The 15,398-nt window shown below is 56.1% G+C and overlaps 3 protein-coding genes across 3 annotated transcripts in view; 1 reads left to right on the top strand and 2 right to left on the bottom strand.

Moving 5' to 3' along the window:
• DICSQDRAFT_62505 (uncharacterized protein) overlaps positions 1 to 2,157 on the bottom strand; it is a gene marked incomplete at both ends in the record, with an annotated part of 9,977 nt that extends 7,820 nt beyond the window's left edge. The window contains 6 exons of the mRNA XM_007366686.1: positions 360 to 509; positions 603 to 633; positions 678 to 908; positions 976 to 1,098; positions 1,597 to 1,875; positions 1,948 to 2,157. Coding sequence (XP_007366748.1) covers positions 360 to 509; positions 603 to 633; positions 678 to 908; positions 976 to 1,098; positions 1,597 to 1,875; positions 1,948 to 2,157 — 1,024 coding nt within the window. The remainder of the gene's footprint in view (positions 1 to 359; positions 510 to 602; positions 634 to 677; positions 909 to 975; positions 1,099 to 1,596; positions 1,876 to 1,947) is intronic.
• Positions 2,158 to 4,017: 1,860 nt separating this feature from the next.
• DICSQDRAFT_147818 (uncharacterized protein) lies at positions 4,018 to 5,262 on the bottom strand (the record flags this gene model as incomplete). Its single annotated transcript, XM_007366685.1, has 2 exons — positions 4,018 to 4,843; positions 4,901 to 5,262. 2 exons carry the CDS (start codon positions 5,260 to 5,262, stop codon positions 4,018 to 4,020), a joined length of 1,188 nt encoding a protein of 395 aa, XP_007366747.1.
• An 8,484-nt stretch (positions 5,263 to 13,746) lies between these two features.
• On the top strand, positions 13,747 to 15,383 carry DICSQDRAFT_171048 (alpha/beta-hydrolase; the record flags this gene model as incomplete). The annotated part of the gene is made up of 7 exons (XM_007366684.1): positions 13,747 to 14,051; positions 14,110 to 14,306; positions 14,363 to 14,427; positions 14,487 to 14,527; positions 14,591 to 14,739; positions 14,802 to 15,297; positions 15,351 to 15,383. Coding segments are annotated over 7 exons (1,286 nt in total), but the record flags the coding sequence as incomplete, so codon positions are not given.
• Between the last annotated feature and the right edge of the window lie 15 nt (positions 15,384 to 15,398).

Here is a 15,398-nt window from a genome sequence, read left to right as displayed (position 1 = left end):
ATACATTAGCAATCGAAGAGAGATACAACACTATGGTCACTCACCTAGTCCCAATGACCAAGAGGTCGAGATGGGGACTAGGGAGCGCCTAGGGGGGTCCTTATATACTAGAGGGGCTGCTTAGCAACCAAGGACAAGGCGCGAGAGCGAGGCAGTGAAGATGACAAAGGGGGAACAAAGGGCGAGAAAGAAAAGGCAAGGGCATGGCGATCACGGGAACGTAGCATGCGGCTGTGGGAACGTATCTACAGTGTCCAAACTGGGATGAGCTAGGAAAGGAAACGGTCCGGAAATGGAAGGTGGGCGTCAAAGGGAAGGGAATGGGCGGCAAAAAGGGGCGTCTGTCCAACGTCCGTGACACCGATCCTCAATGAAAACCATCAGAGCAGTGCGGAGTTGGAGGAGTCGCCGATAGGCAAGATAGATGGAAGTCCAGCGAGTGAGAACACCTCGGATGACCGATAATGGGGAGTCGCCAGGACGATGTGTCGGTAAGTTGAGTTGTACGTCTCGTAGGATAGCAAGGAGGTAAGGATGACTCCGCAGCCATCGGATGATTTCGTCCGCAATCTTTGTCCAGCCAAGGATACCAGCATTGGCACTCTTGAAGTAGTCATGAACAACCAGTTCAATCTATGAGGTCATGCAAATGAGTATCTTTATCATGAGTTCAGAACATAGCTTGCCTGGTGAGCATAACAATCAGGTGCTATAAGATGTGGGAGCTCCTTCACGATCTCGACACGGGCTTTACGGGACTCTCCACTGCAGTCTGAGGTGACAGCAATAACAGAAACCTGCCACTCGTCCCGTAAAAGCTTAAGAACCTCTCGAAGCATCTTTAGGAGGTTTTTGGCTGTCTTTGGTTCACTAGATGTGTCATAAGTGCGGACAGTGTACACTCGTGTCTCCTAAGATGTATTTGGATCAACCATGAGTGTTATGGACATGTTTAGCAATAGTATTTGACAATACGTTCTTGTCCGGTATAGTCAGCATGAACGCAATGATATGGTGCCGGTTCTTCGGATTGAAACCATCGCACTGTACCGTTCCGAGCTTCTGACAGCATTCGGTCTGAGCTCGTGCTCGGTAGACCTTGACCTCGGCAGGGATGATGCGTGACGTTAGAACCTTACGGGTAGGATTGATCACACCAACAGGGAGAAAGTCGTCGCAAAAGCGTAGCCACTGGGGGCTTTCCGTCCATGATAGGGACCAGCTACCTGCGGCGGTGAGACGAGCAATGTGGGACTCATAGAGCGCTTGACGGGCATCATCCCACTGCAGCTTGGCTAGCTCAGATTGGGGTGTGGATGTACCAAGCAGAGAGGAAGTAGCTGTGCGACGGAGTCGCTTTGTAGTGGGGGAATCAGTGGGTACAGTGGGGCTTCCATGGCGCTTGAAGAGAGAGGGCAGGCTTGGGCTCGGAGTTCCGGAGGGGCTCGGTTGGGTAGAGAATGTATACAGAAGCTGTGGAGACTGGGAGTAGGGAGTGGAAGATGCCGTCGGAGTATCAGGAGGTGGAAGAGCAGGGATTGAAATCGGGGTTAAGGAGGGAGTGGATGCGAGCATTGACGCTGACGGGGGAGTCACACCCATCGCAAGAGAAGGCCCTGACTGCACTGTACCAGGCGCAAGGGGGAACGGAATAGGTTGGGTAATGTACGGACCAGGTAGCTGGGCTCTGGCCTTTCCCTTCTCACGGCGGGGAGACAGATGCTCCCTCTCGTGCTCCTGCCCTGCTTGCTGCCGGACATCGTCCGGAGTCAAGTCACAGTCCCGCAGATGAACGAGCATGGCTGGGGTTGTTGCGGTGATCCATCGATGCGGAGCAGTGCTCGGTAGGTCCCATACTAAAGAACATACAATAGGCTGAGCAAGCATGTTTTTGATAGCACAGAGAATCTACTTACAGGCACGTTCAATCATAGCTGTATCACGTACAGGCATACCACGAAGGGAATCCTCGCGCTGTTCCTTTGTAACACGATGCTGAAAGCAAGGTTTGCACCAAACCTTAACCTTATCGCCATGAAGGGCCTTCGCATCATTGTCGATGTAGCCAGGGTGGTCATAGAAGTGTTTACGGTACCAGCGTCGTCGGCTGAGGGACACCGGGTTGGTGGTCTGGCGAGCCTCAGTGTATGCAGCCATGATGGTTGTATGCAGAACATATTCATTAGCTACAATATATACAGAGCGATACATGAAGGGTGAGTAAGCTAGAGCCCATCGATGTCAGGAGTCCAAGAGTAGCAGCGAAATCGACAGAGCAATCCCAATATGTCGATTGAACGCATTCGCGATAGTGCGTCGTCCAATCATACATGGTGCCTGGGCGCCTGCACAGGTAGACCGCCCTGTGTGAAAGTTGACGTGCGCTTTTGTGCACCTGTAGCCTTCGTCATCAGTTGACAAGTCGACAAAAGTCGACGACAACCCGGTGTCGACCGGCACATCACTGTCGGGCGCGGTGATGATGGACGTACCCACGCAACGAGCCTGAGGTCGACGCAGGCGCCCCGCCGCACGAGTTGCATTTCCTCGAAACGACAGCGGGAACCAACGCGCCGCCGCCGCCGCCGCCGCACGCTCGAGCCCCGGTCTACGTCTGATAATTGAGCTTCCGCGCCAATCAGTCAACGCGGAGCCCGTCTTGCGGTGCGACGCAATTAAGCATCCGCCCGACGGTCGAGACCCATGCGCAGATGGAGGACTCGGAAGAAGCCCAGGGTCGTCCACAACGTCCAAAAACCATATCAGATGCCGTGCATCGCGATGGGCGATACGGTGGGATGCTCTGGTGCGTGGTGGACGCCTGCGTGGATTGGGGGTGGGCACGATGGCGGTCTCGTGCGTCTCAGAAGCGGCCCCTTCAGTGGATGCAGATTCTATGCATGGCAGGTTCCAGGAGAGCGTTGTCGTGCCACTAGGCCAGAGGTTCCCCGGGGATCTCTATAGATCTCTGACAGGCGTGTCCACAGAGGACGCACGGCGCGGCGACGTACGGCATCTGCTTGCATTCCAACGCAGCCCGGATCACATCCTCCCACCCACGCCTGTGGCCGACCATCACGAGGTGTTACAATTGTGTGCGGTGAGACGACGGGCGAGTGGACGACGGGCATCATGACAAGGCATAGCGACTAAATCAACTTGAAATTCAGGCGCTCACACGACCCGTCAAGGTATAGATGAACATCGCGATGATATATTCGCAGTGGGTGCAATGAGCGGCTAGGTACAGTGTACAGGACATACATCACACTGAATATGTTGTACACGTACTGGTGATATACGATGAGGAAGATTGGCGAAACGTACGTAGTACTAAGTTAGCTCGGCCAGGCTCACAGTCCGTCGTGTGGTAGGTGACAGTGCAAAGGCAGGCAGGGAGATACGTAGGCTATGTGGACAAGCATGAACGGCACCGCAGAAGATGCATGATGCAGGAGACGAGATGCAAACGTGTTGAAAGTATCAAACCTTGAAGTGGACTGATAATACACGATGCGATGAAGAAGCGTGAAGATGAAGAGACAAACAACGCATTGCGGTATGATGGTGATGATGCACAGCAGTACGTGATATCAAACGAACCAAATATTGAGCAGAAAGGAGGTTATTGATGTACAGAAGCGAGGAATAGAGCGATGCTGTGCACGACAGCGAACTAGGAGCGGAGGAGTGACGGATATGCGACAGCGACGATGCAGATAGCAGGATTATGCGAAACGAGGGTACGGTTGTAGCTTTAAATAGGGTCCCGTGGACACGGCGAGTAGTAGTGTTCCAAAACGCAAAGCGAAACAGGGATTCCAGGCGAATCAACGCCGGCGTGAAGTGACAGGCCTGAGCGGGCGGGGCGAGGCGGGTCCGACAGCATAATGCATATAGTACGCATAGATCAGGCATACAGCATAGATGCATGTCAACCGCCAGTGAAGCCACCCAGCCGAACGCGGTCGCGGAGGCAGGAGCGAGAAAGGATGACAGTCGAAGAGAAGACGATGCTCACGAGATCTCAACGAAGCTGCGCCAGCTACGTGTTGACCCCTCGTTGTCCCCGAAGTCGATGAAGTTCGCCAGGGGAGAAAGCAAGCTTTCGAGCGTGCCTCGTCGGCTCCGGCTCTTCGAACTCGGGGTCGACGGTATCCGCTTCTGAGCCACTGGCATAGACGAGGGAACGACAACATCCTCCTCTTCGTGTAGAACCTCAAGGAGGGCAGGTTGAACGGAAGCAGTGGCAGGGGCGGACGCAGGGCTCGACATCGACGCGGACGAAGGGCCTTCGCTGTCGTCAAGATCAACGTCGTCCTCATCATCGCTCATGCTCATGAAGTTACTCGGACGAGATCCTCGACGCGCCTTGCGTTCCGCGCGGCCCTCCAATGCTGCGAGGGCCGCTGAACGGTTGACCTGGCGTGTCCTGAAAGAGACCGTAGAACGCATCGAAGGTCGAGGCTGAAGAGGCACAGCAGCGGGAGCAGAATGGGGCGCCTCTGCCGACGTAAACGAAGTCTGCATGGCAGATGGGGACGTGGGCGGAGAGAAGGCGAAGTAGGACCGCTCAATGGGCGACAGGAGAGGAGAGATGGGCGACAGCACAGCAGGTTCCGAGTAGGCAGATCGGTGCAAAGATGATGACCCGCTGCTCATGAGCGGCGAGAGACATGTCGATAAAGTGATCGACAGGTCTGTCGGACGCTTGCGCAGAGGAGCGGCGGGAGGTTGCGACGAAGGGACCGGCTTCGCGCCGGGAAGGCCTTCACGCGACGAATGGCGCACGAGGCTTTTGCGGGGACCGAGCTGTGAGAAGGAGGCGAACTGTATGGGCGGACTACCGAGGAGGTGAGCACTGTCAAACGCGATCAGAGTCGGAAATAGCACGACGTACGACATGGGAACCGGGGCGGTGGTGGGAGAGGTGGGAACTGAGCGGCCGAAATGGGTCGTCGCACGCGACGTGAAGGTGTCCTTTCTCCTGAGGCTCATGGAACGCAGTGAGTGGTTCTCGGCGAGATCAAGGGAAAGGAAAGAGTTGCCGGCTTCGCGGCGGCGGCGGGGAGCGAGAGTGAGGAAGATACCATCCTCCTCCGAGGTTGGGGTTTCGTAGAGGCTCTCGACGGTGGCATCGACAGGGAGGCTTTCGCGAACGTCCTTGGAACAGATCTCGACGGAAGGCCGGCGAGAGGTAGAGGGGGTGTTGCTCTCGGAGAGGAGGCCGGAGGTGAAGAGGGGTGAGTACTGGGCAAACATGGTGAGCAGACAGGGGGCACCCCGGTGAGGTAGTTGTGAGTTAAGGCTAGGAGTGGGTCGCCGACGACGGCAGGAACGTCGAGGACGGCAAGGCGGGACGAGGGGACGAGAGGGGAGAGACGGGGAGTATTATATGGCGTCGGGGTCGAGCACGCGTCGCGCGCGTCTTGTTTTTGCTTGGAGCCACACGTGTCTGCTAAGCACCGGGGAGATCGTGATCGGGTCGCCCTGACGCCGCAGCGCGTCTCCGGCCTTTTCACACCCCGTCACCCTTCACACAAGCGGCTCGCATTCGATTCGATTCGCGAGTCAATCTCGCAGTCGATCCCCGCCGTCGTTTGGTATGTGCCACTCGCGCCTTCTGCCATCGTTCCCGCAACGTCTTCTCCGTGTTCATTGTACGGCCTTGGAACAGAAATCCACCGCTTGCCTTCTCCCTTGCAAATATTGTCCACCATCGATCTCACGCGCCTTCGCATGAGTGCTCTGCGGTGGGCAGCGCAGGGCGCCTCCTGCCTGCTATCCGCGCCACAATCAGGCCCATGTAGCTAATTGCGGTGGTTATTAGGGCTCCGCAGAGCGAACGCATTTGGCTGGCTGAGCGGCCCTTTCTCGGAGTGCGTCCCGATGTCTGCTCCCTCTCGCAAACACGCCCCCATAGCAGGACGACCTCAGCCCCGAATCATCCGCCGCTGTTCCTGTTCTAGTTGTTCACCACTTGGTCTCTGATGTCCTGCCCCCCGCAGCCGCCCCGCCCCGACGCCGCCCCAATGCCCCCAAACAGTCGAGCACGCTATCAAACCTCTTCAGGTTCTTGTTCGTATCCTGCCCGTTGCGCCGCGCCCACATCTCAACACTCGCGCAACAGGCTATTCCGTTGATGCTGCGACGACACAGCTCCCGGAGGCAGTAAGCTATTAGCACAAGCGCCGTGCCACTCACACGCTCTCTTACGTATACGGGTCAATATTGACTGAGCGTCCAGGAACGCGCCAGGGCTCTTGTCTGACGCCTGTTCCTGCAGGTTATCGCATCTATCCCTCGAACTACATAGACCGCTTGGGTCAGCACCGAACGTGCAATCCGCAGCTCGAGCGCCAGCACTAGCGCAACATCATATGTACGTTCGTGTACGCCATTCCATTACTACTGCTTCCAGCGCCAGGATGGATTTGAATCAGGCTGAGAAGCCAGAAGCCCGCGCCACTGGTGTTCGTCTCCAGGCTGGGACCAGTGCCTTCGTTCTCCCGCCTTGTGGCCGTCGCTCCGCACTGGCACCTCTCCCGTGCGAGAACTACAACGGTCGCATTCCCCTCCGCCTCGATTCGCGCCATGTCCAGGTGCATGTACATATGATGATTTATGATTTGCATTAATCGCAGGGCTCCTCGGAGAAGCTCATTTGCTGTCCTGCGCATCATCACGTCTTATCTCTATTGTCTATATCCCTGTCGAGCTCGCTTGCGATCACTGCGCGAAGACGAGTCAAACGACAATCTTCATCGACAACGACTTCCGCATCGGGCGATAATGCTGCCAAATTCGGCTGAATGTCGACAAGTCGGGCGGTGTGATTTGAGTTGATGGTAGCGAGCGGCGCTAAGCCCCGAGAAGCTTGCCTTGTCCCGCCGGCTTCCTCGAAGCATCTCTCCCACAGCGTCGACAATAGGCAAAACGCGCCGCACACGCAGCTCAGCTTCTCCCGCCCGTTGACACCATCGCATTACCCCCGCGCGTCGCGACGGCCTATTGTCTCGCTGCAGCTTCTCGCAATAATGCCCTAGCCTCAAAACAAGGCTCAAACGCCGCATGTATCGTCCTCAGTCACATGAGATAGCGTTTCTGCGGGTTATTGCATCCACGCACGCGCGTCGGGACTCCCAACAATCACGCGTGATCCGCCGTGTACATATGTCACAACTTCCCCGTCCTCGAGGCTCGAAACGCGTCGGTCGATGCCCTGATCAGGCAAGTATCCAGCACCCGCACCGAAACACGATCGGATCCGGACACCCAGCCAGGTTACTACGGCGAGTCGGTGACGCCTGCCCGTCACCCAGCCGACTCCGGGTCTTGGCGTCTATGCAATCACGGGGGTCGCTACCGCGCGAGCGACACGGCGTGATCCAGCCCGAGTCGGGGTCGGGTCGTTCGCTGCTGCGTTCCAGGCGGGTGTCCCGGATCCCGGTGCGAGGTCCCGTACCATTGCACGAGCTGCGGCGGGCCCCGGGTCCGCCCTTCAATGGCGCGGTAAGAAAATCTGCCAGCCCCAGTGTCTTATGGCCAGACGTCACTGAAGCCTGAGAGCACCGTCGGACGATGGCACAAGCCGCGGCAAAACGCTGAGCATATCGAAGCTCCGGCGGTCTTCTGCCTGAGGGCGTCGGCCCAGCGGCCGCCGGCTTCCCCAATTCGGGGCGCGAGAAACGTTCAGGCTCGGGATGCCGGAGACGACATGACTAACGAGCGATCCGCGCCGTCGTGGACGCAACGCAACGCCATGCTCGGTCCTCGTAGTCTCGTTCCCATCCGTTCTAGCGCTTACAGACAGTACCGCTAGAACGTCTGGTGCATTTCGGGCTCGGCAGAGGGCATTGTGACGATCAGTCACACCACGTGGGCTGACTAATGGCACGTGAGGGCTGTCGACACCGCATCGCGCGAGGCTGTTACCAAAAGATTGATGCCTGTTGTGTTCATGTAATCGATACATGCGAGAACGCGATCCTCGAGAGACATCCCACCAGCCTCCATGCTGTTGCTGAGCGCGCGGGTGTAATTCTCGTATAGTGTGGAGCGCGCATGCGTGCGAGGAGGAGGGTCGGCAAGGGGAGGGGGTGAGGAATCCACTTCTTCAATACATGAGTCCAGGTAATCGTCAGGATCAAATTCCCCGAGATCATTGTCGAAGGCTAGATATTCATCTTCCGCAAGCATAGTGGAGGTATAGTTACATGCAGACAGAAGAACGAGTGCGCGACATCGATCCCTCCGTCCCGTCGTGCGCCTTCGATGTGATGTTGTCACGTATGTAACGCCGGACCATGGACCGGTGACCCGCCTGTCACAATGCCCTCTGCCGAGCCCGAAACACACCAGACGTTCTAAAGCCTCTCTCCCCCGGCGCTCGTTTCCCCCCTCCAGATCTTTTCGAGATTCGTTCCATCAATTTTGCCTTCCTGTTTTGGTCTACTCCCTCCCGAGGCTTGCGGAGCGCAGCGACGCATCGAGTGCTGGGGCAGAGAGGCTGAAGAACGTCTGGAGCCGAGACTAGGTCCTCGAGGCATCATGACAATATTGACATGGCCACCAGCGCTGTTTCTCTAGCCATACGCAACCGCTACTCGCCACCCTTCATTTCCCGAGTCGCATGCAGCGATTTGTCCAACCATCTCGTACGAGTTGAGGTTTGCACGCGCGCGCCGGCAGCTGCCAGCTGGCAGGTTAACGTACTTTCCTGATGTCCACTTCGCCGCACGGAGGACGTCTTGATGACGGCGCAGTAGGCTTGCAATTGTTCTGCCTTCCGATCCGAGCCGCAGATTCGTCGGAGAGTCTCAGGCTTGGGGAGGGAAGATGAAAGGGACTGGGCCTTCGGGTCTCGAGTCCGGAGGTAGAATGATGGTGAGTGTCTTCGGACGTAATTTCGGTTTCGAGCCGCGCAGATGCTTATTGTGATAGCTGTGCACCGTCGTACTTACGCTGTCCGTCTGGCCGGCAGACAATATTAGCATCATACTCACGACCGTATGGACGCGAGAGTCGGCGACTATGTCGCTTTCATGTTCAGTCTTGTGCCACTTAGACCGCCATGCCGCCATCCCTCCCTTCGTCTTTCCTTTGTCGTAGGTCTTGGTCCTGCTCGTGTGCCCTCTCACCTTCTGCATAGATCCCTGCGCGTCCATCACAGGAGTACATCCCGACACTCTACTTAGCCATTACGCACTAGACCGTCCGCACCTGCGATGGCCCGGAGGGCATGCCGACCGTGGTCGGATCATCAATTCAGATTCGGTGCGCAGGGAGCTAGAATGTGGGATATTGATCGGACCAAGAACATCGCGAAGTGGCTAATAAGGGTCAGTGCAGGGCGCAGTCGCGGTCAGTACACATGTGCGCTCTTGCTCGGATGCGTCCTCCGTCATGTCGGCCTGCACCAGTGCGTCACGCAGATGAATATCTCGCTCCTACGGTCCAGATGACCTTCTTCGATCGTTCGAGTGGGGGCACTCGTTGCGAGGCTCGCTCGTACACACCCAATGCTCTCTGAATCCGTCTGGTAAGACTCATAGGCAGTCAGGGCTTTGTGGGTGCGGAGTCCATGGCACCCCGTCGGGCGCTCGCGCTCTGCGACGCCTTCTATTCAAAGCTTGTTTGATGTACTCTCGCAGGATCGCCCGCCGCGCCACGTTTTGCCCAGGCGTAGCGCGCTGCGTCATCCGGTGCTTGTAGGACTTGAACACATGTCGTCATACCAGGGCTTCCCGGGCGACAGAAGCATCCTCAAGCTCGCCCAGCCTCACCAGCGCGTCCCCGTACATCCATGCGCTTGTCATGCACGATCGTAGGGCAGAGAAAAGCCCAGTGCTGAACATTCCGGGCACGGTACGGAGACGGAATATCTGACTATGTATGTCTTGGTTTGTTTCGTTTCCAGGGCTCGACTGACCCTTTCCTTCACACTGTCAATTCCTTAGCGGCGGGCCGAGGCGCTAGGCTCAGATCGATATTTGTGCGCCTCCCTGAACGGATTAGCACTGTGATCAGCGCTGGAGGCATGATCCCAAGAATATTGCGCTCAGCGTTTCTCGTCATAGGGCGGTGCGCCACTGGAGAGGCGCGTCTAGACGGGTGGCAGTAGTAGCGTTCAAGCATGCTCGTGATTGTCGCGGCAACGCTGACAGAACCCGTGAATATCGACAGCAGTAGCGCTGAAGACCTTCCCTTTGAGCGGCCGTGGGTACGATTGAAGCCTAGGCCTTGACCAGGTAAGCTATGTACCACTGCATATAGCTGGTGTGGACGCCGCTCACGCAGTATGTCGGTTCAATACGTGGATAAAGACACTAGATCCAATATTGGTGTCAATACACCACAAGACCTGTCTCGATGCTGCCCGGTTTCATCCATATTGATCCCCAACGTCTATGTTCAATCCGGTAGTTGCCCTGGGATCGCCGATTTCCATCGAGAACTATCACTTCATCGCTTGCAATGCATGATCCAGCCCTCTAGTGAATATGGCATGGACGCTGCCACAGAAGACGCACACGATGAGTTGCTGAGACGAAAGCGGGCCGGCGATATCCATCACGACTATGTACACCACCGAATGGTGGTGACACAATACACACGATCCGTACTTCGCGGGCTTCCACCAAAGTCGACGGAAATCGCACCCACCGGTGCCCCATCTGGCGTCTACACGTCGGACATCGTGTGTGTGGCATCTCCTTGCTGTCGTTCGCATGTCCGCCTACGAGTTTAGAGTCGCATGGGCGCAGCCTCGTGGATCATACCGCGTACGCACCTCTCACAGCCGCGAGAACGTTCGTGTATGCCGCGTGATGCGCTAAGGGTCCACGGCCTACGTCGATCGCCATGATGGTGGGCGTTCAAGTTCGCGAGCCAATAACGGCCCAGAGGATTACTGAAGGAACAATGCCGTCATACAGGATCAATTACCGAGAACACGACTCATGGCCGCAGTGTTTAGGCTCGCTGCGCCTGGTAATCAACCGGCATCTTCGAAACACATCCCACACAACGACACTTGTGACGTTCACGACTTGGTGAGCAATGTTTTCCGGCTTCTTGAAGACAGTGTAGCACTCGTCCATATGCTTCCTTCGCACCTCGTTGGCGCTTGATTTCACCAGGCTGCTGCGTGCATCATGGGAAGCCTTTCGTCGCACGGGATGCCGTGTCGGTGATGCCGCTCTTACATTTGACGGATGCAATGCGTGTCAGTGCTGCGATGGTCTCCAGAATATTACTCTGCTGCCGATGCGCGAGTATCGTCTCCTCGTGGGAGATTCGAGTTGGGTTGAGTCGTACGAGCCACGACACAGCCTCCTGGATGTCTCCAAACTACTACTTCCTCGGTTCCTTGCCTCACGGTGTTCTGACTCCACGTCTGGTACTTGGTCAGACTCAGTTTCCTCACGTTTAGTCTGGCACGCCACAGATCGTCAAGCAAGTCCTCTTAGCCTTGTAAAGGGTTAGGTGCAACACTACCATTTCTTGCCCAATCAGTACTGATCCGATACTTTTCCAGTTGTAGATGCGTGGTCAACGTCCTCGCAAACTCCGCGATGCCGCTTTCAAGTTCACAGCCGGGACGATGTAATCTCTGACTCGCTTGTCTTTCCACGCCGGGACCTGGTGAACAGTTGCAGAAGGGGCTCTCGGTCCGAACTTACGGGAATTGATGTTACCGAACTCCTGTCACGTAAGTCAACTCTCCTGACGCATTTGCCAATGTATCTTCCTCCGCTCTAAGAATCGTCGTTCGCGTATGTGGCCATTTATGCAAACCATGGTTGTGCCACGAACGTCTTGGATCTCGACGACGACACCATTGAGGCGTTGGACGTTTGAGTTGAGTTGGCTGGTCGCCGTAAGCCCAGAGTTTGCCATGTTGCAACAGGCGGGGGAGCAAAGCAAACGCACGCCATTCCCCAGCTTACTTTCATCCACTTTTCTTGCAGATCTAAGCTCACCGGAGGTCCATTGAAAAGATATGTGCTGCTACCTATATGGCCTCCGCCACCTTCCTACACTTATCGTCGCGGAGACCACGGATTGAGATCCAGTCATTAGAACGTCAAGTGTTGAGGGTGGCACTCAATGCGGATATTGCCCCGCTTTTCAACGTCGAGTTGGAGGAGGCATCGTCTCGAGTCGAAAGGTGGTGATGAGTCGATAGCTTCTTTTCTACTGCTCCAGACGAAGATGATGAGTGTATTCTGGACATCGAGAGAGTGACCACCTACTGCCAATCGCAGACGCTAAGTCACGGTACATGTAAAACGAGGCTAGCTCGACCGTCTCCACTGTTGTTACGAAGGTCATTCCATCATCAGCGCCAGCGTCCGGCAAGAACCGGAAAATGTCATCACGAGCTTCCGGCAATTTGGAACGCGCCGCAGCCAGAGCTACTACACCCACTCATAAATTCTTTACCACCCAAAAGATCTGATTGCTTCACTGTAAGGTTGGCCCAACGAAGATTCGACCCCATCACGTGATTATCACGTGAGCTTGCGAGGTCCCTCGCTGCTTTCCCCTCCCTCTGCATTGAGGAAAAAACTTGGATAGGCGGCATGTATGGTACCACAGAGCCTATAGCTCAATTTTATACGAGCCGATACCCCGGAATCGCAGTGGAGGGGCGGGACACGGACAGTGTGACAGGCGTGACGGGAGGTGTCGAATCTTCGTTGGGCCAACCTTAGTCGAAGGTACCTCTTTCTCGCATCGAGCATACGTAACACTGTCTGAAATGGCGCATCTGCTAGGGAGCTAAAGGGTTCATCGTATACTGAACCTGCCGTCGGTATGTGTCTCGCTGGCAGGGAGAACGTAGCATCACTTCCAGGTTAGCTTCTAATCGATCATGAACTTCATCGCGTTCTATAACGGCCGCGGAGGCCAGAACGACTGGCCGCGTCACTGGTCTCCAAGAGTGACCCACTTCTTACTCCGTATGGCCCCTGATTCATGGTAGCTCGCTGGGATCCATCGGGTCAAGTAGTCTGTTCCAGTTGTCTGGGTATGTGTTCAGGACGTCTGCAGTACTTGCTTGCCTTTACCTCCGGGATGGTCGGAGAGCGTAAGTTCGGGAGCAATGGAGCTGATGGCCGGTTTAGTGACCTGTGTGGCTCCCGAGTCGCCGGGAGGGATACGTACTGCACGGCAAGTTGGCAACACCATATCAAACTTCGGCCTTCGGCACACAAATTTGGTGTACACCTGCACTCGCATGGCCAGCAAAGTACGACGAGTGTGTCCTTAAAACAGTCTAGAGTGCGGATTACGATCCATATCCCTCGTCGTGGTACACACTCCCTGTCGCTGACCTACCGGCTAGGTCACTGTACCGGCATCCACTGCAGTCTGCAAAGTGCGGGTTCTCCAAAATGTCTCTGATGACGCGCTTGGCAACATAGCCGCGATTGTCTGAGTGGGTCTCCTAGGATCACGGAGGTCATTTTGCTCAGCGGGATAACGGCAGCCTAGGCGTCGTAGACGCAACCGCGCGGACACTTCGGAGTAGCTGTGGCTTCATGCTTGAGGGCTGCGCAGGGGGTGGGCTTGATGCAATGAAATGCATCGAGCGCATCGAGACACTAGGACGGGCGGACGCATATAAGGTGTCTTGCTGAACGGGGTATAGTAGCATCTCACGACCTTCCCCGTCTCAGGTCTTCGCCTTTTCGTTACCTGTTCTAGCTCACTTCACTTTGTTCTGAAGCCGAAGACATGTTCTCTCGCCTCTCTTCGCTACTGCAATTTACGGTCCTCCTCGGGACTGCTACCGCTTCGCCGACACACGGCACTTCAACGGTTGTTCGTCCCGTCACACCTACCACGGTGTCTGTCTCGGCCTCCTCCGACTTCTCATCATTGCCGTCGTCATTATCTGCAGCCTCGTCGTCCTCGACCCTTGCGTCAACGCCATCTCCTTCGACACCTCTTGCAACTGCGGCCTTGGATAAAGCACAGGTCATCGGAATTGTCAATGGACCAGTCACCACCTTCAACGGCATTCCGTTCGCCGAGCCACCGTGAGTACACTCCATGATTCTCTAAGGGAGTGAGTTCATCAGTGCTTCGCTCCTTCAGAGTAGGCGACCTCCGTTTCCGCTTCCCCGTACCCGTTCACGGCTACAATGGCACGATCAATGCCACCCAGCCTGCAACGCAATGCATTCAGCTCGAGCCGCAGATTCGTGTAGACATGCCGCCGCAGATGCTTCAGGATGTAGAAGTCTACTCCACCAGCGTCCTCTCTTCGAGCTCGGCTCCACAAAGTGAAGACTGTATGTGTCAATCATACTAAGCCACTACGGACACTAACCTTCTGTAAACGCCTTAGGCTTGAACATCAACGTGCAAATACCTACTGGTACTAAGCCTGGAGCAAAGCTCCCTGTGGTTGCTGTATGTTGGAGTCACATATGGCCCGCGACAGATCGCTTACGCTCTTGTTGCCTTCATAGTTTATCTTCGGCGGCGGTTTCGTCGTTGGCTCGAATGCACAGTACGTATACGATTGCCGCTCTTGATTATCCACACATTGGGTCTGACTCAGCTTCATTCCTAGGATGCCCGGTGATGCGGTTGTCGCCAGGTCAGTCGAAATGGGGCAGCCCGTCATCTATGCTGCGATGAACTATCGCCTCCACGCTTTTGGCTTCCTCGGTGGCAAGGAGGTCAAGGACGCCGGCGTTGGCAACCTTGGTCTCCATGACCGTGAGTATATGCATCTAGTCCCAGCACGATCCCTGAACTGAGGGTACGGGTCCCGGGCCCAGAGCGCGAGGCTCTCCGCTGGATCCAGAAGAACATCGCCGCCTTCGGTGGTGATCCCCAGAAGGTCACCCTCTGGGGCCCATCCTCTGGCGCGATCTCCTCGACGCTCCAGATGGTCACGAATGGTGGTAATACTGAAGGCCTCTTCCGTGGGTCAGTCATGAGCGCCGGCTCCACAATCCCCACTGGGTACATTGAAGAGCTCCAGCCGATCTACGACCGCGTCGTTGATGCTGCAGGGTGCAACGTTGCTGATGACACGCTTGAGTGTCTACGCCAACTCCCCGCTGCCAACCTCACCGCGGCTGCTGGTACAATCCCAAGTCTCTTTGGCTATCCGGGTCTTGCTACTCCCTGGGCTCCTCGGGCGGATGGCAAGTTCTTGACCGCGCCTCCGGAGCATTTGGTACTTGCCAACCAGGTCGCGGACATTCCGTTCATCTCGGGGGACGCGCTGGACGAAGGCACGATCTTTGCCACCGGAAGCTTCAACATCACGTACGTCTTCAGTACCCATGCTCCTTCGAATCTATCGCTTATGATGTACACAGGACTGAGCAGCAGTTCCGTGACTACGTGCACCAGTTTTCTTCCCTCAC

This window comes from Dichomitus squalens, assembly GCF_000275845.1.
Source record: "Dichomitus squalens LYAD-421 SS1 unplaced genomic scaffold DICSQscaffold_19, whole genome shotgun sequence".
In the NCBI taxonomy this organism is placed as follows: domain Eukaryota; kingdom Fungi; phylum Basidiomycota; class Agaricomycetes; order Polyporales; family Polyporaceae; genus Dichomitus; species Dichomitus squalens.
This window is presented reverse-complemented; position numbering and strand designations above follow the sequence as displayed.